Genomic DNA, 26,272 nt, shown 5'->3' on the forward strand with positions numbered 1-26,272 from the left:
TTAAACAGGAATGAAGCAGAGCTGGTAAGGGGGTGGCAGAGAAGCAAATCCGTTGGCCACTGGGGTTGTATCAATATCTTTAGGGTGAACCAGTGATTTCAGCTTAAAGTTCTGTAAAATGGTGGTCAGGAATAGAAACAGCTCCATGCGTGCCAGGCCCTCTCCTGCACAAATCCGTTTTCCTAGGGGGAAGAAAGTCAAAGAAGGTTACTATTCTCATTTGTAAATGTGAGCATCACTGTACTTGTAACTGACACAGGAGACGATGAATGAAGGGTAGGTTATTTATTGTAGCCCATGGGACCAGCTCCCGGGACAGCTCCAGGGTTGCAAAGAGAATGCCTCAGAGTAGCAGGACTTAAATATAATTCTTATCTATCTGAGGAAATAAGACTCATACAGGTACTGTTGGTTATTCTCCTTATTTCTCTCAAGTTCTCTTCTTCCTCTCTTTTTTCTGCATCCCTTATATACATCACAGGCATAGGAATAAAATCTGACAATATTTTATTCTCAGGGAATATTACATCTGAGGGTCATATTGCATTGCTCAGGTAAACAATAGGAGCAGAGCCATTCTGATAACACACATGAAATAAACTTGTCAGCTTTCTCATTAGTGGAGCAGCTGTAGGCATGAAGGAGTGTACAGATGCTTCAGTATCTGTTAAGGGGATAGCCTACAAAGGGCATTATAAAATTAAACTATTTGGAAGCCTAGAAAATGGAGAAATTTTGCATTGTATTATATATTTCTGAGTGATTAACATTCTAAACTAACATTTAAAAGTGTCAGTTTTTCTCAGACTTGGAGGCACCTCTGACATGAAGCAACCAGTGCAGCTAAAAGTGGGTAACTTTGGCAACACGTGGCTGTGAAGGCTATAAAGTGGAGGCTGAGGGCACAGCGCCTATGAGATAAGCTGCTAGGAATCTGTGTAGGGAGATATGTCTTAAATTGTCAGCCAGACTTTAGCAAAACTATCACCAATGTTGCTTAATGCCTGTGACCTTGGTTCAGCAATCAGACACTTGGGAATTTGTCCTTGTGTGATTCATTTGCAGGGGCAACTAGTCAACTTTGAATTTTTGTGAGGTTTTAAATCAGCTAATTGTACATAGTTGTCTAGAACTGGGGAGACATGGCCATTCTCCTATTTGAGCCTGAGACAATGATATAAAACAGATTTCTAAGTTTCTATAGTCTTCATGGAACAATAGATCTAGTTATGAAGCACATCCTAGTATATTTTCTATTTATTAAAATTGTACAGCTTAAAAGTAATCATCTTTTGACAGTCCACAGACATCAGGGCTCTTAAGATTGAGATGCAATCATGAGATTTCATGTAAACATTACATGAGAATGCACTGTAGTGGGGAGATTCCTCAGCTGATTATGAACATGTGAAATTACAGACAGGAGCAAACAATATCAGAGTCTGTGGCCTCATAAGCTTTGCTTGAAATGACACTCCTCCACCAGGGAATTATTCATCTGGTGGGTTGACACCTGAATTATTAATGACCCTCTGCTGTATTATTCCATGGCCTGTAGCAGTTGTTTGATGGGTTGGTAGATGGATAGCTGCATGAAAGGACATCTAATTGGGCAAATAGAAAAAGTGGAATGATTTTTTTCTCAATTACCTACACTATTAAGAAATACATTGTTCAAGAATACTTTTTAGCTAAGTGGGTTGTTCACATTTGTAATCAGACTGCCTGTGAGACTGAGGAAGAGTCTCTGTGTTCATAATAAAAAATAACAAAACCAAGGACAGAAACTACATATCCAAAGGCAGCATACACATTGCAGGTGTGGACTCAATATTCATTGTTCTCATCCTAAATGAGAAGGAACGGGGTTGCCAATCATCTTGGCAGAGTGTCCTGCCACATATACAATGTCTCCATCATCTCATGTTGATCTTGAAGTTCCTGGCACTCTGAACAGAGTAAAAGTGCTCTGACCTAATGGTTCCAAATATTCTTTTAATAATATGGGATTTCTTCTTATAATACTCCATTACCTATGCTTTTTGAGGCAGCTAGGGAGTCAGTCATTTATTAGAAAGATGTTCCATGTTAGGCATTAATTAATAGGGTTTGAGATGTAAATGTGCTGATTTATCCCCAATAACCCAGAGATCTGGGAGTCTTTCTCATTGCCCTTGTCCAACTGAAATTTATCTAGTGTTGTTCATTCATGTGTTTACCAAGTGCACTTTAGGCTCTTTGGTAATTTTCTGTATTTCTGAAGAATTGTAAGTGCATAGTTGAGCATGGGGGTGAGTGACACAGCAAAAAAGACATGAATATAAATTATGGTGTCTCCATTTTCTTTTCTTTTTCTTTCTTTTTTTGTTTTTGTTTTTCAAGACAGTGTTTCTCTGTGTAGCTTTGCGCCTTTCCTGGAGCTCACTTGGTAGCCCAGGCTGGCCTCGAACTCACAGAGATCCACTTGGCACTGCCTCCCGAGTGCTGGGATTAAAGGAGTGTGCCACCACCCCCGGCTGGTGTCTCCATTTTCATAGTGAGTAATAAAGTGTAAACAAAGTTTGCTTTCTTTGATATTTCTCTGATGTAGCTAAAGGAAGATTAAACAGATTCTTTTCTTCAGCTTTCTCAACTTTGAACAATGGATGAACAATCAAAGCCTCACTTTTGTAAACTGAAAGGAAAGAAATCTCTTTAACATGACAGTGCATGGACACTGGATAGTCATATTCCTGATCATTGCAAGTCTATTGGCCATTAGGGAGCCACTGCGTAAATCTTTAGAGCCTCTCATGTCACTAGAGCCATGGAAATGAGTTTCTATTACCTGCTGAGAAAGGCATGAAGTAGTCACTTTTCTTAAAGTTTCCATTCTTATCTAGAAAGTGTCCAGGGTCAAATACCTCTGGGTTGGGGAATTCCTTGCTGTCATGCAGGACTGATGACAGTGATGTTATTACTGTTGTTCCCTATAACAACACACGGAGAGAAATCAAGTTACAAAGAAAGCAGAGAGCTCAAACACTTTAGGAAAGTAACCTAGTTCACCTTCTGCTCAATAGTGGGAGTGAAGTAAAAAGAACAGCAGGGACATTTCAACACAGAGAGCAGGTAAGGAGCAGGGAGAAGGTTTAGGCCAGGCACAGATGTGGCTAAAATGCCATCTAGTGACATTTCACATGAGTACTTGGACTAAAACTTCTCAATCTCTCCTTTCTTTCCTTCAGATTATACTCGTGCTTCTCTGATCTGGTTTCTCAGGCTCATCACTTCTGTATACTCCTCATGTGAATCAGTTTCCAAGTAGCATTATTCATTGAGTATTTTGAACAGAATAGGAGACCATTCAATAAGTAAAATATGGAAGATTTGGAAAGACAAATACCACTCCTTTTTTTCTCATTTACAGAATCTGTCTATCTATATCTGTATTTATATGATAGGAAAGTAAATGCAGGGCTATTTGCCAGATTAGAGGTGTGCAGTCTTGTATGTAATCTATCTATATGAAAGCACAGGCACAAACACAGAAATACATATATGTACATGTGTCAGAAAAGCAGGATGAGGACTCTTTGGGAGAAGAAAAGGAAGAGTTGGAATGAGGAGGAGAGGGAAAAAATAAAATTAAACAAAATAAGATTAAAGTAAGATGATCTGGTGACAGCTAAATCAATAAAACTTCCAGGGATATACAGAAATTGCTGGGAACTGGTGCTGGCAAGTTTTCTTTAAATAGTACACAAACTAATCTCGCATCATTTCAAAGTTTCTAGCAATGTGATCTATAAAGCTTTTACAAGGCTGACACACATACTAATATGCAGCTTAACTAAGTATGTTTAAATTTATGAAGCTAAAAAACCGTTATTGACATACATAAATTGTGTGAAAATTAAGTTCTAGTGTCAATAGACATTGAATGTATATTCATAACCACTTGTTTACATATTGCCCATTAATGCTTCTCTGCTGCAATGACAGAGTTTCTGAAGAGGCAGCACAATCCCCTTGGCCTAGAAAGTCTGAAATCTACCAGAACAATTACGGCAAATGTCATTGGTTCCTTCCTTTCCTATTACTTCTGCTGAGATCAGTGGCTCCAGTCTGATCAAAGAAATCACTTATCCTACTTGTCAGAAGGGAAAATCAGCTGTGAAATCATGCTTATTTCCAGACAAGGTTGTTCCACAAAGGGAAATAAATGGAATAATCTCCTTAAGTGGACCCAAAGAGAACTGTCATATCATGATCCAGCAGCAGAAGGATGAAGGGATATAAGTTTAGCTGATGCAACACTTGACTCAAACTGGGGTCTAAACCCAAGGAAGCCATGAGAAGATATGTCACTCCTATCTTGTCCTTTGTTCTATTTACTATTTAGTTGGGTCTAAGGACATAAACATAAAAATGTTATGTATATTAGAATAGACCTCAACAGTCTTGCCTCAGGAGTGTCCTTTAGCCAAAGCAAACTGGCAACTTCACCCATATCCTAAGTCTGTTATCACACAACAAAGCCCAATGCCACTGGCAAAACTGGTCCCATCATCTCCACATAATATTAGTTATTGGAAACTTACCAATCTCTTTTTGCTCCCTACCCTGAAAAAATACAGAACTACCCTGTAGAGAGCAACTTCATCCTTTTTGGATGAAGGTATCACTATAAAAATTCTGCATTTTTCATCTATACTATCTGGAACTCAATCAGAAGTTTTTGGGGTCTTCGAAGTAAAACTAAGTGGCCACAGAATGAATTAAATACAGACAGAACCACATCAGGCAACATTCTTAACTTATTTTTAAGCCAACAGCTTAGTTTTAATATAGGAATTCTAAGAAGTTTGCAGGAGAAAAATTATGGACAAAAATTTCTTTACATGGAAATCATAAGCAATGTGTAGTGAGAAAATCCAACATACATACATGTTGATAACATATATAGTGCTGTGGGATGTCTTTTTACATGTTGATAATGTGTGTTGCTTTTATTGCTTAATAAAGAAACTATGGCAAGAAAGCTTACAGAAGAAGGCAGAGTCAGGGGATATGTGATCCAGCCACCCAAGAAGGAAGATGTGAAAGTACTGGTAAGCCAAGAAGCCACATATCAGGACATAGATTAATAGGAATGGGTTGAATTAAGTTCAAAGAGCTAGCTAATATAAGCTGTAGCCATATGCCATACAGTTTGTAAATAATATAACCCTCTGAGTAATTATTTTTATAAGCAATTATGGGACCACAGGTAGGAGAGATTCATCTGGACCACTGGGCAAGGCAGGACTGGAGAAAATTCCATCTACATATACAGTCAGTGATCAAAGGGTAAACAATACACAGAACCATAAAATGGAGGCAGAGAACAATTTTGAAAATACTGTACAGATTTTTGTGAATAAAATTCATCTAAAAAATCTGTGTTCCTGGGTTATGCTCATACATAATTGGCTCTACAATAAAGTGTCTCTTATACCCTTAAATAAATCAGACTAAAAATTATCATCTGATCTACACAAATATCAATGTATTCCTAAAACATCAAACTTGATGCAGTAATATTAAAGTTACAATACTTCATCCTAATCAGAAATGAGACAAGTGATGGCCACTGCAACTAGGTCTGTTCATCACCATGCTGCAATTAGCCAAACTGAAGAGAAACTAAGAACAATGGAATATGAAAAGCACATAGCAAAGTATTAGCCCATATAACAACTCCAAATTCCATATACATTTATAGATACCTGTTAGAAATAGTAAAATTCACATGTTTAGATAAAAATAAGACCAACAAAAGGATTGTTTTCATTTCAATTGTTTCAATTGTTTCCATTATGCAGATGGAATGAATAGCAGAGTCACTAGAGAAATAATAACAGATATTCACCACTCAGAAAACCTATAAAAAAGATATTTACAAACTTCATTATTGAAAAGAAACATGGCAGAGAAATAAACATAACAAATAAATGATTGAATGACATAACCTTACTGATGATTTGAAAGAATTCAGGATATCAGTTCTTTCCAATTTGAAGATTTTTTTTCTCATAACGATAAAAATCCAGAAAAGACTTTTGGAAATTTGAAAAAGTGTTTGAACATTCCAACAGAAATACCTAAGCTTTGCCAAATAGTATATGAAAGAGAGAGAAAATGTGGAAGTATCATTACCAGATGTATCTGTACCTGCAGAAGAGCTGTCTTCCTGACTGGGAAGCAGTATAAGCCACCAGCAGCACCAGGTAACACAGAGGACTGGAACTGCACTGTGATCTGGGAACATCAGGAGCACAGAGGTGCAGCAGAGAAGAGACAAGCTTACCTTGGGGATAAGGTAGTTCCTGAACTTAGTGTCACAGGTCACCGCATGGGGCAGGTTGGTTGGGATGAGGTCAATGAATCTTTGGACCTCATGAATCATGGCGTCTGTGTAGGGCATGTGGCTCCTGTCCTGCATGCAGGGGCTGCGGTGCCTGCCAACCACACGTTCAATCTCTTCCTGGACTTTAGCTGGTTGGTCACAGTGAGAAATGGGGGAATAGGAGAAAAGTGAAATGTTTGGCACAATGTCAGGCCATACACAGCATATTGTAGGTTTTGTAAAACAATTGAAAATGTGCATTTTTCATTCAGAGGTAAACATACATATACATATATTTATGCAAAATGCTGTGTTGTGGATTTATTCCACTATTCTCTAAAGATATCATGATATATCAGCATACACTTATTATTATATAGAATATAATATAATGTAATATAGTAAGCCATAATTGGAAATAACTTATGAGTAATTAAAAGTATCAAACAGTATAAAAAGTATCAAAAGTATAAAACAGAGTATAATTAGTCAACATGCTGTAGTCTATGGTAAAGAAGATTAGAACTCAGATACTAAATCTGTATCCAAATACAATATTCCTTTACAGTCACATTCTAAGATATGTGTATTTATGAATATGTGTGTGCTGCACGTGTACAATTTGAAACACTCTTCTCTTTTGTTCCCACACTTAATGAACAAGTTCAACCTCTTCAGCTACTTCTGAAGTATATCCATAATTGTAAAATGACTGTTTCTTATATGCCCAAGTATGCACAACATTTATGACTTTCAGATATGGGAAATGAAATTTCAGTTACATCTACAAAATCTACATAAACAAATACATGCTAAATATACACACACATGCACACTTCCTCTTTCCCCTCACTTCATGAGCAATATCATATTGGAACCTCATGAGACTAACAAGCTTCTGTATGGAAAAAGACATCATCATTAGGACGAAATGGCATACTACACAATGAGAAAAGATTTTATCCAACACATCCAATAGAGGGCTAAGATCCAAAATATATAAAGAATTGAAAGAATGAGATATCAAGAAAACAAATAACCCAACTAATAAATGGGGTACACATCAAGGCAGAAAAGCAAATGGATGAGAAAAACGTTAAGAAACATAGAAAAATGTTCAAAAATCTTAGTCATCAGGGAACTGCAAATCAAAACTACTGTGAAATTTCATTTTACACCCATCAGAGTGGTGAAGATCAATTAAAAAAAAGTGACAGATCATGCTGGTAATGATGTGGCACAAGGGGAACACTGGTGCACTGTTGATGGGAGTGCAAACCTGTACAGCCACTATGGCTATCAGTGTGACAACACTTCAGGAAGATGGGAATCAATCTACCTCAAGATACAGCTATACTACTCTTGGGCACACCTAACAATTGTTTCATCCTATTATGAAAACACTTGCTCAAGCATGTTCTGTTGTTGTTTGTTTTTGCTCTTTTTGAGGGGGCCTGTAATCCAGCTACCAAAAAATTCACACACCAAGGCTTATTATTACTTATGAATGCCCAGCCTTAGTTTCGCACCAGCTTTTCTTAACTTTAAATTATCCCATCTATCTTTGCCTACAGGATTTTTCTTTTTCTATTCTTGTATACCTTTCTTTGTTTCTTACTCCATGGCTTGCTGTGTAGCTGGGCAGTTGGCCCCTGGAGTCCTCCTCCTTCTCTGGCTCCTTGATTTCTCACTCTTCCATCTCTTTTCTCACTCCTTAGTATTTATCGTCTCTGACTGCCAGCCTCCCCTACTTTTCTCTCCTGCCTCACTGTTGGCCATTCATCTCTTTATTAGACCATCAAGCGTTTCAGACAGGCACAGTAACAAAGCTTCACAGAGTTAAACAAATGCAAAATAAACAAAAGTAAAACACCTTAAAATAATATTCTACTACAATGTTCATTGCTCCTTTATTCATAATAGCCGGAAATTGAAACGAACTGTATTTCCCTACTGAGGAATAGATTGTTTTTAAATGTGGTACATTTATTCAATGGAATTTCACTCAGCCATTAAAAAAAGAATAAAGTTATGAAATTCTCAGGTAAATGGATGGAACCAAAAAAAAAAAAAAAAACCTCACCCTGAGTGATGTAATCCAGACCCAGCAAGAGAAATTTGGTATGGATTCACTTAAATGTGGATATTAGCTGTTAAATCAATGATAACCAAGCTACAATCTGTAAAACCACTGAGGTTAGATTTAATGTAAGGGACACTGGAGGACAGATAGATTTTGTTAGGAAGGAGAGATAGAATAGATAGTTATGGATATATTGGGGGGAGTCTTGAGTGGGGAGGGGAGACAAGGACAAGGGAGGGAATATAGGGAGAAACACCTAAAATTCAGAGCCATTTGATGGATAGTATGGAATCTTAATACAGTAGAAACTTATATATATATATATATATATATATATATATATATATATATATATATAAACATATATGAAGGTGATCTAAATGAAATATCCAAGAGCCCCAACTGAACATCCCTTGTCACCAAATGAAACTTCCAAGACCAGCGTTAGTTTGCATCTAATTGAGTTGATGTTCAAATGAGTTTGATGGACATTTCCAAACAACCCAGGCTATAGCCAAGACAATAGATTGCTTTCTACAAACTGACAGCAAGGCCTCGTTGCTGAAGCAACACCTATACAGCTCTGCGAACATGGAGAAGTCAAGCTGATGCCTACATAGAACCTTCATCCCTAAGTTCCAGCATCTTTGGTACTGGAATGTACTCTATGTACTATCAAATGAGACATATAAACACCAAGATAGCCACAAACGCTTTCATTAATAATGGTGTCTTGCTTGCAAGATATGCTAGGGCAATAGTGTTACAATACTTGTGGGTGTAACCAACCAAAAACTGATTTTACTTAAGGTTCACTCCATGAAATGAAACCTAGTCCTGAAACTTGTTTGGTGGCCAATAATGGGAGTCTAAATAATCCAGAGACCTATGGTAAAAACAAATATTTCTGTTCTAAAATAAGAAAACATTATCAACGAAACACAAAACAAAAATTTAGCAATAAAATGAATCTTAATGACATTCTGCTATACTCATCCTTCAGTGCCTTGCTCAGCCATCTTTATCTTTATCTTGCAACAGATGGCAACAAATACAGAAACCCTCAAATAGACAATATGCAGACAGTGAGAGACCTTGGAGCACTTAGCACTAAATGGAATATCCTCATCAAATCATTCCCATCAGGGATCAGGAACCTCTGTGGATTAGGAGGCAGAAAGAGTGTGAGAACAAGACAGGATGGAGGATATTAAGGGAAAAAGGCCATATAAAATCAAAATAAAGGACATATGAACTCACAGAGGCTGAGGCAGCATGGATAGGGCCTGCACAGGTCTACACTAGGTCTTTGCATATATATTATGGCTTCCAGTTTAGTGTTTTTATGAGATTCTTTGATGTGAAAATGAATGCTCTTTGTTTCCTGTGCCTTCTCTTGTGTTCTTTTCCTTTTTTTTGTTTTGTCCAGTTCTGATGTGTTATTTTTGTTGTGTCATGTTATATTTAGTAGATTGTATTATTCTATGTATCATTTTTAGAGGCCTGCTTGTTTTCTAATGAGAGGCAGAAAAGAAGGATATCTGAATGTGAGATAAGGTGGGGAGGAACAGCAAGGAATAGAGGGGGATCCATAATCATGATACATAATGTGAGAAAAAAATCAATTTTTAATAAAAGGGAAAAACTGTAGATTGGACTATAACATTGTGCTAAACCAATATTCACTGATAGTTAATTATAAATACCTAAGTATTATCCATTATCATGAAAATTATGATTATTTTCCATTATTAGCAGTCTTTTTGATAAATGAATATATTTTTAGTCTGTAATTTTGCATTTCTGGAGTTAGAATGATACTGGAAATTTAAGTAAATACTTTAAAGTGCTGGGAATATATACTCAATTAAAAGGAGTATTAGACTCAAAATTGTTTCTCTTTCATCCCTCATTTTCTGTCAAAAATCTACAGGAACCATATAGTAAATATGGAATTGGGAGCTTCCCAGACCTGGTGCACAGCAAAATCTCTGATACACTCATCCTCCCATAAGAGGTATTCAGGCCCCCGAAGCCCATGGCTTCCTGTGACTTTACTTCACATAATTGATGAAAAACATTCTCACAAATTTCATGAAGAAATGGAAAATTGGACAGAAATTATGGCAAACCTAGAGGTCTCATCTGCCTCTTAATTTAGAAACTCATCAGAAGCCAGCTGATCATGAGAATCCCGGTGTAGTTTTGATTAGAATAGTTAACATATGACCCAGGGATCTCCCTGAAGGGTTCCATGTTTCTATTCGGTTCAGAAACTCCATGAATCTGTGTCTTGGATGGATGTTTAGAATCTATTCTGATTAATGTATGGAAAGTATTTTCTGTTAATGTTGTAAAATATGGAATGCTGATTTATTTCCTTTGTCTGGAGGATAGACTCTGCTGCTCACATTGATGGAACAAGGCACTGAAAAATTTCTGAGCCAGAATTCTGGGACTAAAATGTTGGCAGCCTCTCCTTTCATCCCTATGCACTGCTCCTTCCCTGTCAATCATCAATGTCTAGAGAAAAGGGCTTCTTAGACTCAGTTTCCTTTAAGAATTCTATTTTCCTGGAAGGGGGTCACCTGCTGAATGTGAATAGGAAGAGAACCTCAGCAAGGCCAGCATCCGGTACACAACATTATTCTCTACTTAAACTTCTATTGCTTTGGAGCAGGAGTCTTCACTGGTCTGTAGATATAGATCCACAGCTTGTTTGTCTTACTACATGCATGTTCATCTATCATTTATGATTCAACATCATCTTTCCTGATCTACATTTTTCTCATTCCTCATATTACTGGTTCTGTAAATTAGTGAAGCCTCCTTGTCTGCTTATTGTTATCTCTTCCTATCCTAAAAATATAAATTTTAATTCACACTTGTGCTTTAATCATGTAATATATGTTGGGCACAGGGGAAAAGTGTGATTTGTACATGCTGAACCACTGGATCTGTTTTAAAGTACAAAGTAAGAGAAAATGCTATTAATACAGTTAAAAAAATCATTGTTCAACAATTTAAGGAACAGGACTTTTGAAGTGATAAGATTCCTTCATCTATATTTTCTGGAAATACATTAATGGAAAAATGTTTCTAGAGAATCTAAATATTTTGAACACTTCTCAGAATGAACATTATCTCAGCCATACTCAGTATATTCTAGGCTTTTTGCTTATGCTTCCATGAGGTGAGTTTTCTTTTCTCCACCCCAAAGTTAGATTCATCAGAATGAGGAAAGGAAATTGAAAGGTTTTAGCTGATCTAAAGACATGATTTTTGAGATTAAAGGAACATGTATCCACAGGACAATGTATCCTGACCACACCTGTCATAGCTTACCTTCCAGATAACTCACACACTGATCAGAATTTGGTTGCTTTTCCTACAGTCAGAGTCTGTTTCTCTTAGTCATGCTGTTCTTCACAGCCAGTGAGTGACACAGAAGGTGAAGGACTAAGACTTCTCTAAGAATAACACACAGACACTAGGAGAGTCTTTCCAGCATCTTATATAAGAAAGCTGTGCATCACCACCTGAGTCCTCACCTGTGACATGTGGGTGCTTCAGCAGGAGCAGGAGAGCATATCTCAGCGTTGTGCTTGTTGTCTCTGTCCCAGCACCAAACAGATCATTCACTGTGGTTGTCAGATGTTCAAGTGTAAATTCTGATTGTTGATTGTTGTTTGCCTAAGAATAATTTGATGTAATAATCTGATCAATTGTTTACCAGCACATCTGAATACAATGGCTCTACAATTTTATTCAAGTTTATATATTTTTTACTGAGAGTACAAAATTTAAAATAAAAATCCATAGCTCCCATTCCTAAAATGTATAGAAGTTTACTGAGTTGTATAGACTTGGGGTCTAGTTAATTTGACATGAACATTTACTTATTTGCAATTTTTTTTATAGTAAGACTTCTACAGAATATTTGTTTTTATATTGTTGCCAACAAAGATCCTGGAATGTAGAATAGAGGAGAAATTAACATATAATATCAAAGACTATGGCACAGATTTTTATAATTTTTGACATCACCTGATTCCTTACTAGCCTAACTCTTGCAATGATGTGACTATCTGCACATAAATTTGTGCAGTTTTGTATAATTATGCTTTAAAAAACATAAATGAAACATTTTATTCATTATCTATTTTCTTCTTGTTAACAACCGTTGTTAACAAGATTGGCAAATTTTATCCAAAATAACCAAAGAAAAGAAAAAAAATCACAGATGAAAAGGGTGAGCATGAGTTAGTGAGGTAAAAGAGTGAATATGAGAATAGATAAGTCACACCAAAGGTCCTTTGTAAAACTTATGGGAAACTACTATTATAGTAGCTTTAAAAATACAAATACATATACATCATATATATGCCCTAGGACCAGTAAAAGATTACATTGGCCAATAGAGTCACATAGATCCTTAAGTATCACAGGTTATTGTCGACATTCCAGGTTACGCTCCTGAACTCTATGAGAAATCACTATTTTGATGACATATTTTGGAGTCACAAAATGTGAAGACATCAAGCTGCTACTCATCTAGAACCTGAATTCCTATTGGCTAGTATTTGTTGTGCTGTGTAGCAGGAATCTTAAAAGTTCTTATTAATAAAAACAAACCTGAGGCCAGTTACTGGGGTGAACTCTGGAAGAGAGACAGAACAAGCCACAGCTACCTCACCTCGCCATATCCTCAGCTGGTCTTCTTTCCTCAGACTGGAGGCCTCTGAGTCCTCACCCAGAATGCGGCTCAGCTGAATTGCTGCTCAAAAGCCTGAATGCTTAACCAGGCCAAATGCTTCTTGTTCCTGGTCCTCACGCCTTATATATCTTTCTGCCTTCTACCATCACTCCCTGGGATTAAAGGCTCACTTTCTGGGATTAAAGGCGTGAGTCACCATGCTTGGATGTATTCTTGAACACATGGATTTCTGCCTAGCTCTGCCTCCCAAGTGCTGGGATTAAAGGTGTGTGCTACCACTGTCTATCCTCTATGTTTTATATTGTGGCTGTTCTGTCTCTGACACCAGATAAGTTTATTAGTGTGAGCAATATTTCGGGGAACACAATACCACCACAGTGCTGAGATGTGATATTCATGGTACTGGGGGAGAAAAGTTCTTCTCAGTTTCACCCAGCTGTGAACCTGCAAGTTACAACAATGCCTAGCCTGATAAGTCATGCCCAGTAGTGCAATAGTTACACCAATGTCATGAGAGCAAACAACTGCTTTCTGATGGATCTAAGCTAGGATAAGTTGTTAGATAGGAACCATATCTACAACTGTTAAAGGGCTAAGACTCTTTTAGTCTAATGGACTAATGGTATAGTGATATAATGATTCCTAATGATTTACTACTATATCCATAGACCGGAACTGTCTTATTTTCATCAGAGAAATTACTCCTTCCAGGGATGGCAATTAATATAGAGACACTCAACTGTTCAATGTACAGAGAATAAAGCATTGTAACATGCTCACCCCTAAATCATAACACACTCCTCCCCAGAGTGTTTAAGTATCTGTAGCTGGAGGGTTTTTCTCTGGGCCCTACCAAGCCCCCACAGTCCCACAGCCCACTTATAAAATAAACACACAGATGCTTATATTATTTAAACTGTTTGGCCTAATGGCTCAGGCTTCTAGCTAGCTGTTCTTATATCTTAAATTAACCCATTTCTATTAATCTGTAAGTTGCCATGTGGCTCTTGGCTTATCAGTATCTTAACATCTTCTCATGGTGATGGCTGGCAGCGTCTCTCTGCCTCAGCCTTCCACTTCCCAGACCTCTCCTCTCTCTTTGTCCCACCTATACTTCCTGCCTGGCTACTGGTCCATTAGCACTTTATTTATTAACCAATCAGAGCAACACATTCACAGCATAGAGAACACCCCACAGCAAGTAACTTTGTGGAAGAGGGGGCAGAAATGTTGTAAGAGCTATCAATGATCAATAAGATAAAGAAAACAGTGTTTTCTGGAGACAAAAAGAGAGATGAACGTAAGAACTCACAGTGACAGTGACAGCCTACACAAAAACTATGTAGGTATTACCAGATTAAAAACCCAGAACGAAGTGAGGAGAGGAAATATGAAGTACCAAGTCTAGCTGATTAGCTCCTGGGAATGGGAGAGTCAATTTTCTTCAATGATGAGACCCTGATGGGTTGATCACATATCAGGCCTAAGGCTAGGTGAGCAACAGAAACTGGACTCAATGGGGAAGAGAGGGAAAAAAGAAATCACAAAGTATGGTAGGAAGAGATGAGAGGATGGAGAGGAGGATAATAAAAGTTGAGGGTCTCAACAATTCTCGCTCATACAATCCCTCCTCTTTCTCGCCGATTGGACTCCCGGAGCTCCACCTGGGACCAAGATTGGAAAAAGCACAGGGACAAATAGCCAAACTAGTGGAAACACATGAACTGTGAACCAATAGCTGAGGAGCCCCCAACTGGATCAGGCCCTCTGGATAAGTGAGACAGCTGATCAGCTTGAACTGTGTGGGAGGCCCCCAGGCAGTGGGACCAGTACCTGTCCTTAGTGCATGGGGCGGCTGTTTGGAACATGGGGCTTATGCAGGGACACTTTTCTCAGCCTGGGAGGAGGGGACTAGACCTGCCTGGACTGAATCTCCCAAGTTGAGCTGAATCCCCAGGGAAGTCCTTGCCCTGGAAGAGATGGAAATGGGGGGAGGTTGGGGGAAGGTTGGGGGAGGGCAGGAGGAGGGAGGACAGGGGAATCCATGGCTGAAATGTAATATTAAATGAAATTAAAAAAAATAAAATAAAATAAAAAATATAAAAGTTGAGGTTTATGTTCAAATTACATCACATGAAATTCTCAAGTGCTTAATAAAATATTGCAAAAATAAAATAAAACAAATGGATCAAATACAAAACAATTATTTTAAAAATCTTATCGCAGAGCTACAGTTGTGAAAGTAGTGAAGTTTTGACACAATCGACATCAAAACCAGTAGAGCTGTGACAGCCGGGAGTTAACCTAAACATCTATGGCCAAGACTTTTACAACTGAGTTCCAAGCCTGCTCCATCCAAAGGAAGAGACTTCCGCAAGTGATGACAGCAAGATAACTACATGAAAAGAAGGATACTGGAAGAGTAAACTAGGGATAAGCCTTGTTCCCTATGATTTTCAGAACAAAGTACCCAAAACCCAGATAAACCAGACATCATCCATGACAAAATGCTAATGCACTCAGGACATAATTAAGAATATGAAAATGACAACCTACTGGATGGAAATATATTTCCATACCATTTATATGGAGATGTTTGTATCAAGATACATACACAATTCCATAAATCCACACAGTAAGGAATCTAATAGGTAAAATATTTGAATAAAAATTCTCTGAAGACACAGAAAGGCAAAATGGCACCTAAAAAGATAGCCATTTCCACTGTTATCAAGAAAATACCCATCAAATCTGCCCTAAGAAACCACTTCACACTAACTGAGTCGATGTTAATAATAAAGTTTCAAAATTATACCTTTTGGCATCTATTTGGAAAATAAGGGATCATATAGACATGAAATAGTGTATTAATGTGAAAGTTTTTTAGCAGCTGCTCAAAAAAGAAAAACAGAAAGAAAAATATTATCATTTGACTCAGAAACCCTAGTCCTGGGGATATAGACAGAGGAAGTAAAAAAAAAAAGCTATGGACAAAGATGTTCACATATGTTCATATGTATAGCTTAGAGGAGCCACAGATAGAAATAACAAAAATATCTATCTATGAGTAATAAGTGCATTGTGCTATTAATGCAAGAAAATGAAATTTGCTGCAAAGAAAGGAAGAAAGACTTAGTCCAAAATTTATGCAAGTGCAAAGCACAAATTGAAAGTCATGTATACTGAGTCATTAAGATGATCCTTCATCATAGGCAAATCTATACATACAAAAATCACATTAACAACTACTATAGATGGTGTGGAGGCAAAAGAGTGATCAGTAGTAGTGCGTGTGGTGTATTTTTTCATAGTAATGGAATACTTTCCAACTAGAAGGAGCTGGTAGTTGCAGTGTTTTGTAACCACATGAAGAACCACCATAATATAAGTGAAACATGGTTACAGCCTAGAGACATCACTTTTCATTCAGTGGACTTTGTGAACTATATCTTACAAAAATACATATTTAAAAGGAACAAACTAGACAAAAATCTGTCAAAAGAAAGCAGCAACATCAGGGGACTCAGATGCCAGGATATTAAGTACTTTTATTCAGTTGCAGTAATGAAGAACTCAGGTTAGTGAAATACTAGCAAAGGACAAACTAAGATCAGTGGACTAGAATCCATGCCCACAACCAAACCCAAACATCTATAGTCAACTGGCTCTTACTGATTCCCTAGGAAATACAGTGGAAAATGTCATTTGAATAAACTACACGATGCCAATGCAGATCATGCTGATAGGATCCCTAGTAGATAACAAGCTTTAACCCCTTTTGGTGAAAATTAGGTTGAACTTACACTCAAAGCCTTACTCTTCTATACACCTACTCTTTTCCACCACAAACACCCCTCAGTAATTCTGAAATTAATTCCTATCTCTATCATTTTAAAAGAAACACTATGGCCAGATCAATTTTAATCCACTAGATACACAGGAAATCTAGCCATACTACATGTACTGATGGTGCCAATTTTCACACTGCCATTATAACTGGTTATTTTCTACCTGATTAGAATTTTTTCCCTTCTTACCTGACCTTTGTATTATTTTTATCCCCAGCTACACTTTTTAAAGAACAGAGGGAATGTACTCCAGTTAACAAATTCCCTTTACTTTAATCAGTATCAATATGGTGCATCCCAACACATAATAAATACTGAAATTGTTTTTCAAATGCTACTGAATTTAAACCATCTCCAACAAACATTTCAATGTTCGACAAACCACAAAATGCTGAAGCAATAAAATAAATTAATATTAACATTTTACCTGCTTTTGTTTAATCAGATAATAATCAATAAAGTCCCGAGGGTTTTCAACATTCAATGATTCCTGATGTTCTTTTATTTTCTCCACAAGGTATCTTTTGATATAATCAACATTTTTCGTTATCTTGTGATGACTTCCTGGACAATAGTCAATTAGTGAAGGGAAATTATTGCATACCTACAAAATTAAACAAAGAAATTTTTTGTTAAGATGTATTGTTTTGCTTTTAATCATGTATGTGGTGTGTGTATGCATGCATACGTGTGTGTCATCTACGTGTGGGTACCTTGGAGGCCAAAGATATCAGATTCCCTGACGCTAGTGGTTTTGAGCCACCTAACATGGATGCTGAAAATTAGACTCAGGTTCTTTGCAAGATCAATGCACACTCTTAATCACTGATCCATCTCTCTAGGCTTTGCCAAAATAAACTTTTTAAATAGACAGATATGAGGTAATACACATGTCTATAATATATATCAAGACCAATTTGGGTTTATAGATTCAGATATGAATGAAAAATGGTGTCCAGCATAAGGAAAAGGTGTTTTATTTCATACATGTAAAAATTCTCTGTGGTAGTAGAGAGGTTGTGGGGAGAAATTCCTGTTCAAATGATCAAAGATCATAATCAGGTTACCACATTAATGAACCCTTTTTAGTATAGAGCATATTTGTGAAATATGGCTCATGACTTAAGCCATTTATTCTCTAAAAGTCTGAAATATGATATGTTTCATTTATTGTCATTTACAGCTTTTAGATGGTGGCAGAAGTGAAGAGAGTTGGGCATCTTAATTTATATTAAAAGAGTAGCACACACGTATTTCACTCCTGTAAACCGGCCTATGATATGAAATGAAATTTCAGAAGGGAGTGGGGCTCCAAGAGGCTTTGAAGCAGAGGTATACCACAGCTCTTAGGGCTTTCACTATGATCACAGGCATTCTTTTTTTTTTAACTTGTGTTTTATTTATTCTTTGTGTCCCTACACCATGTATCTTGATTCCATCCACCTTCCAATACCCTTGCATCCACCCTCAGCCCTTACACCATCCCCAACCCAAATAAAATAAAATAAAATTCAAGAGAAAAAAATCTTATTATGGAAGCTGTAGTGTGACACAGTGAGTCAAACAGTACACACCCTTTTATCCATATATCTTTATTTGCAAATGTTCACCTCAAAGAGTCATTGACCTGCCTCAAGGCCTCTAGTTCCTGTTACATTTCAATACTGGACCCTCACTGGGAGTCTTCTTGGCTATCCTGTTGCTGCCCTGTACAGTGAAGACCTCGCAGCTCTGAATCTGCATGTCCAGCCTCTCCAGCATATCACAGCTGGGGTGGATGTTGAGGTGCACCAACTTATAACACTAGATCTAGACCTGGATAGTTGCAGTGTTTGCCAGCCCTCCAGCTGTGTCCAAGTCCTCAGGACCAAGGTGAGTTCTCTGGCATAGCCCTGGCTAGTTCACCCATTGTTATAGCAATGAGCTTCTTTCATTCCCTCAGAGTTGGCTCTCCCATACCCACACCATCAGGGCCAAATCTACTGTGTTAACTAGGCAAAGTGTTGGGGCTACTCTCCCAAGAGCTGAGGCTAATGAATGGCAGGAAAAGCTCGCCCACTCTTATGACCTCAGGGCCAGCCCTCGCACCTGCCACAGGCTGCAAGGAAGGAGAGGGAATCTCTACTCCACCAAATATCACCATAAGACAGATGAGGGGAGGGGCCCAGATCTCCCACACTCAGATTATCTAGCCTGATTTACCTGCAGAACCCCCACTGAATAGGGTCACTAGGATCAGTTCTGCTGTACTGCCCAGGGAAGGTGCAGGGCTCACTTTTTCAGGTGCTCAAGCTGGTAAGGAGGAGGGTCAGCTCCTTCACCAACCACAGGTGGGAGGGACAAGGCGGGAGAGCCTCTTTCCTTCTTCCTTACTACCATGTGGCAGAAGACAGGATTTAGCCAGCTATCCCACTCTCATAATCTCAGGGCCAGCCCACCCATGCTTCTGCCAACAAGATCAGCTCTACTATGCTGCCCAGGTTAGGAACAGGACCTGCTTTCTTGAGTGATGCAGCTGGTAAGGGGGAGGGTCATCTGCCTCATTTGCCCTAGGCAGCATGGGCTAAGGGTAACATCTCTTTCCAAACCACAACCATCACATGACAGCCAGGTAGTGGGGCCAGCTCTCCCACACTCACAATGTCAAAACAGACTCATATACACCCCTGCCAACAGCATCAGCCCTACTGTGCTGCACAGGCAAGGTGCAGGGTGTGCTCTCCTGAGTTCTGTAACTGTTGGGTGGATCAAGGGCAGCTCTCCTGCTCCTAAGACCTCGGAGCCAATTCTGCTACCTGCCAAAGGCAGTTGGGGGGGCATCTCTACCCCACCCATGCCACTATATGGCATATGAGGGGTAGGGTCAAATCACCCAAGCTCACATTCTTGGGGGTGGCTCACCAACACCCCTGTCAACAAAATCAGTTTCACTGTGCTGCCCAGAGGAGGTGCAGGGCCCACTCTTCCTAGTGCTGCAGCCAGTGAGAGACATGTCCAACACCACACAAACATTTCCTCTTGGCCTTTGGCGGTATCAGGAGCCATGGACACCACACAGACCATGGCTGAAACATGACCATGAACCCAAACATGTGGCCTGGCAGCAGCCGAGGCCCAAACATCACCTTGGCCCTGATGGCAATCAAGCCACCCACCTCAGTCTCCTACTCACCACTTCACCTCTTCATATATGCCTCTGTCCACAGGATATGAACTACTGTCTCTCTCTTTCTCATACCACACCATACATTTGCTCACCATAGTAGGGCCTGACGGCCTATGCCTTGTTGCACTGGGCAGCTGAGATCACAGACAGCCATTCTTTATGGAAAGTCCAGGAGATGCCAGTTCAGGCTAGGACAACTCTGAGAACATGTGTGTGGGCCACACAGCGTTAACCTACTCACATTCTCATTTCTTGTTGTCATCTTGTCAATTAGGATTCCAGCTGACACATCAAACCACTGAAACTACTCAATGTTTCCTGGTAGATTTCATTGCCATTAAGATTATTTCTTCTTTAAAAGAATATTCTTTCTAAAATAAAATATCCCTGCCTGATAATATGACGATCATGTATTCAATAATTGATAAGAGGGTAAGAATTATGCATAGAAGAAAGACCTGTGAACAACTGGCCACACTTCTACATGTGAATGCAATAATACTTTATACAGACAGGTCTGTGAACATCAATTAGAAAATCAATAGATAGATAACTAGTAGGTTTGAGCTAATCTGGCATTTGCCTTTCAGTTTTGCTATTTGTATGGCAAAGGACTTAGAACCGCCTTCCAGATATTCTTTCCTTAGTATGTTTTTCAGAACTGTGGTGACTGGTCACCTGACTTCCTGGTCCATATTGAGTTTGACCTATGAGAATAAAAGACTGTAAGTATGTTATCAGAAGGAAAAGATCTTGACATCACCTGCAACCAGGGGGAGCTGAGAATCCTGACGTTCTCATTTACTTTTTCCATGAAGGTAAGAAAATCCTGATCCTTATAATCAAAACGATTCTGGAAAATAATGGAGCAGATGACATTGCATGGAGCACAGCTCAGGATGAAGGTGGGATCACAGGGTGAGCCTGGATAATCAGAAACAATTAGAAAAATACCATTAAAATATACAAAGAAGACATTTTGTTTTTGTTAACAGGTAAAGAGTCTGTAGAAGTTTTAAACCGTATCTCATCTACAATATTCCTAAGAGCTAAGCATTTGTTATATACAGAAGTAACATATCACATTAACCTTAACCATGAGGTGGCCTCAACCTCACTACGTAAATAAGAACTGATCAAATCTGAATACAGCAAGGCAGCTGCACATGTCAATTTAAAACAATTGTGACAACATTCACAAAACCCATGGAGGTTTAAGCCAGAGAGAATCACAGTAAAGAGAGGGGAAATGTGTACAAAGTCCCACCAATAGTCAAGAAGCTACTGGCACTACTTAGCTCTCGAGAGAAGGTGAGTCAGTTTTCTTTAAGAGGGTAGCCCCTAGTAAGTCAAACATAATCCAGAAGAAAGAGACACATACAAGGTTATTTCTCAACCACCATCAAAGAAGCTTCTGTTTACAGTAGCTGATGATGAACACAGGGGCTACAAAGGGCGAAGGTGCAAAGAATAAGAGACTGCAAAGTGTTCATCCCAAAATATAAATTGTGTGCTGTACCCTTTCCTAGAACGACTCACGGATTATTGAAGAAGAGGGGGCAGAAGGAGGGTAAGAGTCAGAGGTGGTGGATGACTACAAGGAAATGATGTCTTCTGGGCACAGCAGGGCAGATGCACATATGAACTCACAGAAAATGTGACAGTATGCACAAGACCTGTGCAAGCCAAAAAACAGAAAATATCCTAGCATGGAGACAGAGGTTGGGCTTGATGTAATACCCCTAATGGAGTTGTTATTGGAAATTACTAGCCTCTGGAAGAAGTAGGGTCAATTTTCTATAAGAGTGTATCCCCTGATAAATCGACTATGATTTATTGGAAGGTCACACAAACAAGAATATTTGATGAGCACAAGTTGGCATTTGGGGAAATATTATAAAAAATGGTTACGAAGAAAAGGTGGATAGATGTGGGATGAATTGGAGGAGGGAGGATGAATAATAAAAAATGAGATAACTTTGTAGGGTTAGTGAGGTGATGGGCCATAGGAAAGAATCTACTACCAAGTTAGCTTGACCAGCATAATTCTTTACTACATACTAAATCATATCCTTATAGATATAGGTAAGTGTAGCTATCACCCCTTACTAAAAAGATCTCTTTTTACAGCAAATGGAGACCATTCCAATAAGCCACTATTGGGTATAATGCAGACACCAACAGATTGTGGGAATCCCAGCCTCAACATACATAAATTCATCACAACTTCTGCATCTATGACTCAGTAATCAGAACAGAAGAGGAAGCAGCAAGATTCTAAGAACCAGAATATCAAGAAGTCACCTATAAAACAGTCTCTCCTAGAAATGAATGCAAAACAAAACTGGAAAAATGACAAAATCAGTATTTGTGCTAATGTGGACAGGGAAAATTTTCACAGAGTCCTACCACTAGACAGGCAACTCCATATAACTAATGACTCCTGGCGTAAGGATAATTATCCTCTCAAAGCTTAAGCTGTATTATTTGCAGTCCAAGTGCAGAGTGGTCAGCACTGAAATTGTATATGTGACACCCAATAGCAAAGAGTACTCAAGAAGTTGTATATGTATGTGTTTATTTACATACATTGTACACAATAATAATTAAAGAAAAAGAGGCTATCAATTTGAGAGTGTGAAGCCTTGAGAAGGAGACAAGGGAGGGCATCTGGGTAGGGATAGAAGGTAAAGGGGGAGGAATCATGCAATGTTATTTCAATTAAAACATATTTTTAAACAAGAAAAAATTCTGAAACCACTAATAAAAATTTTCTTATAAAATCATATATGTCAAGCACAAATCAGATTTGGTGGATAGTAAATAAAGAGACAACACAAAGTATGGTAAATTGTAGAGTAGGGGTATATCTCAGAGGTGTTTGTGAATAATCACAATAAAGACAAATTTTATAAGATTCTGAATGTAGTAAATAATTTTTAAACAAATAGCAATACAATTTTGGTAACATGCTATTGCAGACACAATAATTCATGAATATTCTATTACCCTTGGCTAAGAAATGAAAGCCATAAATCACATCATTGACACCCAGGACTGTAAACATTGACCTATAAGAATCCTGTATTACTCAGTTAATTTGCTTAAATCTCTGTAATCCAAGTCCATAAAAACAAATATCCTGATTGGGTTCTGTCACCATTATCAATAACAATCATTCTGTGTTGGAATGATCCACAAAGAGAAATTACACTAGTGCTAATGGAAATGCATATTCCTACAGCTCAGCAGAAAATTGACATGAAATTCTTTTTTTTCTGATTTAAAACAAAGAAATATTTTAGATAGGATGTGATCAACACGACATACACACATACCTAGACTAATATATAAGTGCATAAACCTACACTTACCGTTGGTTTTCCTCAGTTCCTCCACAAGACACTGTGCTTCCTCTTGAACACGGTCCTCAATGGTCCTTTTACCCATGCCCAAATTCCGCAGAGTCATGAGTGAGAAGCGCCTTATCTCTTTCCATCTGCTTCCATTGCTAAAAATAATGCCTAAAGAAATGGTAAAACATTAGAAGTGGATTCTAGAAACAGATGAGAGATCTGATGGGTGGAAACCACAGAGAGGTTCAAAGTGTAACTAAGGAAGAGGTCCAGCCCCACCTTTCATCTTCACTTCCACTGTAAACACTGTGCAGCACTCACATCAATGTGTACACTTGCTTACCAAGGCCTTTATTAATTTTTTCAGCCATTGGAAAGCTTCCTCTTCCAGCAAACTCCTCCCCATGATCAATCAGAGCTTCCTTCACTGCTTCATATCCATGCAACACCACAGTGGGCTGTCTACCCAAATATAGTGTAAACACAGGGCCGTAGACTTTTGAGAACTGGAAGTAGGAAAGAAAATGTAAATACTAGCAAAAAAGTCACTGTAATCTCCATGGAGTCAACTTCATTCACACTCATATTGTCATTCATTGTATTTTAGTAATTTTATTCAGGCAAAACTGATCTTCAAATGGTTCTGAAGCCTATTTATATCACATTATGGTGATCATCAGTTATTGTTTGCCTACAGTGAACCATGTAATGGCTCAGGGCTTAGGTAGTTGTTACACAAAGATTACAACAAATTTTCACATCAGCACATTCAGCAGAGAACTAGCCACCAGAACTCCATGTAGACTACCCATATGCCTAATGACTGCCACCTCTCTCAGTGCCTGTCTACCCTACACACAATCATCCTTTGCATCCTGCCCATTATGTCCCAGTCCCCAAATTTGGGCAGAAACATCCTGTATGAACAGAGGCCAGTCCTCTCTGACCTACAGAAGTCCAGCCTTCTTGTGTGTAGACCCTCTACTCTAACATAGGGCACTCCAGCAAGAAGCGCAGAGAAGAAGCAGAAACCAAGAAACAAAACACCCATACTCCTAAACCCATACTACCATATTTACAGATCTTACGCTATATATCAAACTTCTGATGCCATATTTACTGGTTTAGAAAAACAACAGAGGACTTCATGTGGGATCACAAAGAACTAAGAATAGTCAAGGCACTCCTAAGGAGTAAAAACACTGTTGGTGGTATAACAATACCTGACCTCAAATTATATTACATAGTTATAGTGATATAAATAGTCTGGTACTCACAAGAAATATACAGGTAGACTGGTGGAATAAATGAAATGATGTAGAAATACAGCAGCAAAGCTAGGCCTACTTAGTTTTGACATGTAAATTTGTAAGTCAGAATCAATGATTCTGTTGAGCAGTCCAGATTAGGTAACTGCTGCTACAAACACAGAGAGTGGGCACCACAGAAGCTGCACCATAGGCATGCAATATTTCTTGGAAAAGCAAGTCCTTCTCTGGCAGCATTCTTAGGCCCAGACTTAGGTTTTGCAAAAATTAAAAGTATATATAAATATCACCAGATATGCTGAAAGTTTGGCTTCTTTCATGCATTTCTTGTGTTATTCCATGTCCATTGATATTTATTTAAATGAGGCATCACGTAGTTCTTTAGAGTCCAGCGTCAAATAGATCACCTCAGTAAAAATGTTTGTCTAAAGTTCTACCTGACTTATTGAATAAAATATTACTCATTTTTGACCTTCAACCAAAATTAACAGAAAAAGCTGACCTTTTTTTTAGATAGGTAATATTCACAAATTTTGCAATTTTGTAGGAATTTTTTCTTATTTTATACAATACAATGAAATAAATATCTTTTCACCTGAATTCTTGCTCGTTACTGGATTCCTGACAAGAGACAACTGTAAAAGTCACAAGGTACACAATACTTTGGAAGAGTTTTGACTTTATGATTATTTATATCAATTACTTCCTCTTATATTAGATTTTCATTTAAAGTAGCTTTCAATTTATCTTCTTTATCAAGGTATTGAGGAGCACAAAGAACACTTACATTGGTCAAAGATTGGCTGATATCCTTCACATCTATCTGGAGGAAATTTCCAATAACTGGGAGAGGAGTAGGGCCAGGAGGGAGCTTCCCTCTCACAGAGCTCTGTCTCCAGAGTGAGAGGAGAAGCAGACAGGAGAGACTGAGCACCAAGACAACAAATGGATCCATGGAGACCTTTCTCACTGACACAGCTATTATCAGCCAGCATGGAGCTTTTATAACACTACCCGCTAAATCAACATGTTCCTCTTTGGTATATCATTGACTGATCAATCAGATAACTTTTTTTAATCAGATAACCTTCAATCTCTCTCTCTCTCTCTCTCTCTCTCTCTCTCTCTCTCTCTCTCTCTCTCTCTCTCTTTCTTTCTAATAGACTTTGTCCTTTTGATAGAGAAAAATAAGATGTCCTTGTTTACAGGACACCCGATTGAATTTCTGGTAACGGAACTGATTGGTGTCCAACTACTGCTAATAAAAACAAACGCATGTATTTATAATGTGCAACTATTCTTTAGAAGTAATAGGTTACTTTTGAGATGCAAGTGTACTCCTCAACCTTTACATGCTCAGGTTAGTGATCAAGTAGGAGTTTATGACTTATGGATAGTTTGCATATTCTATAAAATATATTTATTTTTTGACAAAGTCTTACTATGTAGCTTTGATTGACCTCA

At 38.2% G+C, this 26,272-nt stretch overlaps 1 protein-coding gene across 4 annotated transcripts; it reads right to left on the reverse strand.

Annotated features, from left to right (window-relative positions):
- On the reverse strand, positions 1–25,763 carry LOC131896175 (cytochrome P450 2C25). 4 transcript variants are annotated; one of them, XM_059246768.1, is made up of 9 exons: positions 25,596–25,763; positions 23,884–24,046; positions 23,559–23,708; positions 20,948–21,108; positions 17,446–17,622; positions 12,005–12,146; positions 6,332–6,519; positions 2,828–2,969; positions 1–182 (listed from the first exon to the last, which is right to left on the reverse strand). In XM_059246768.1, exons 1-9 carry the CDS (start codon positions 25,761–25,763, stop codon positions 1–3), a joined length of 1,473 nt encoding a protein of 490 aa, XP_059102751.1. The 4 variants fall into 4 exon arrangements, with proteins under 4 accessions (XP_059102751.1, XP_059102757.1, XP_059102765.1 ...); XM_059246774.1 differs by having other exon boundaries at positions 20,948–21,077; positions 23,555–23,708; XM_059246782.1 differs by lacking the exon at positions 23,559–23,708.
- Positions 25,764–26,272: the final 509 nt, after the last annotated feature.

Source organism: Peromyscus eremicus, chromosome 1 (assembly GCF_949786415.1).
Source record: "Peromyscus eremicus chromosome 1, PerEre_H2_v1, whole genome shotgun sequence".
In the NCBI taxonomy this organism is placed as follows: domain Eukaryota; kingdom Metazoa; phylum Chordata; class Mammalia; order Rodentia; family Cricetidae; genus Peromyscus; species Peromyscus eremicus.

What these genes read in the sequence shown, in the direction of transcription:
- LOC131896175 (XM_059246768.1), bottom strand. Translation starts at nt 25,763, where the DNA reads ATGGATCCATTTGTTGTCTTGGTGCTCAGTCTCTCCTGTCTGCTTCTC. An exon ending in AAAAATTAATAAAGGCCTTG is followed by an intron (nt 23,709 to 23,883) that starts GTAAGCAAGTGT and finishes CCATTTCTTTAG; the next exon opens with GCATTATTTTTAGCAATGGA. An exon ending in GAAGCACCCACATGTCACAG is followed by an intron (nt 6,520 to 12,004) that starts GTGAGGACTCAG and finishes GTGACCAACCAG; the next exon opens with CTAAAGTCCAGGAAGAGATT.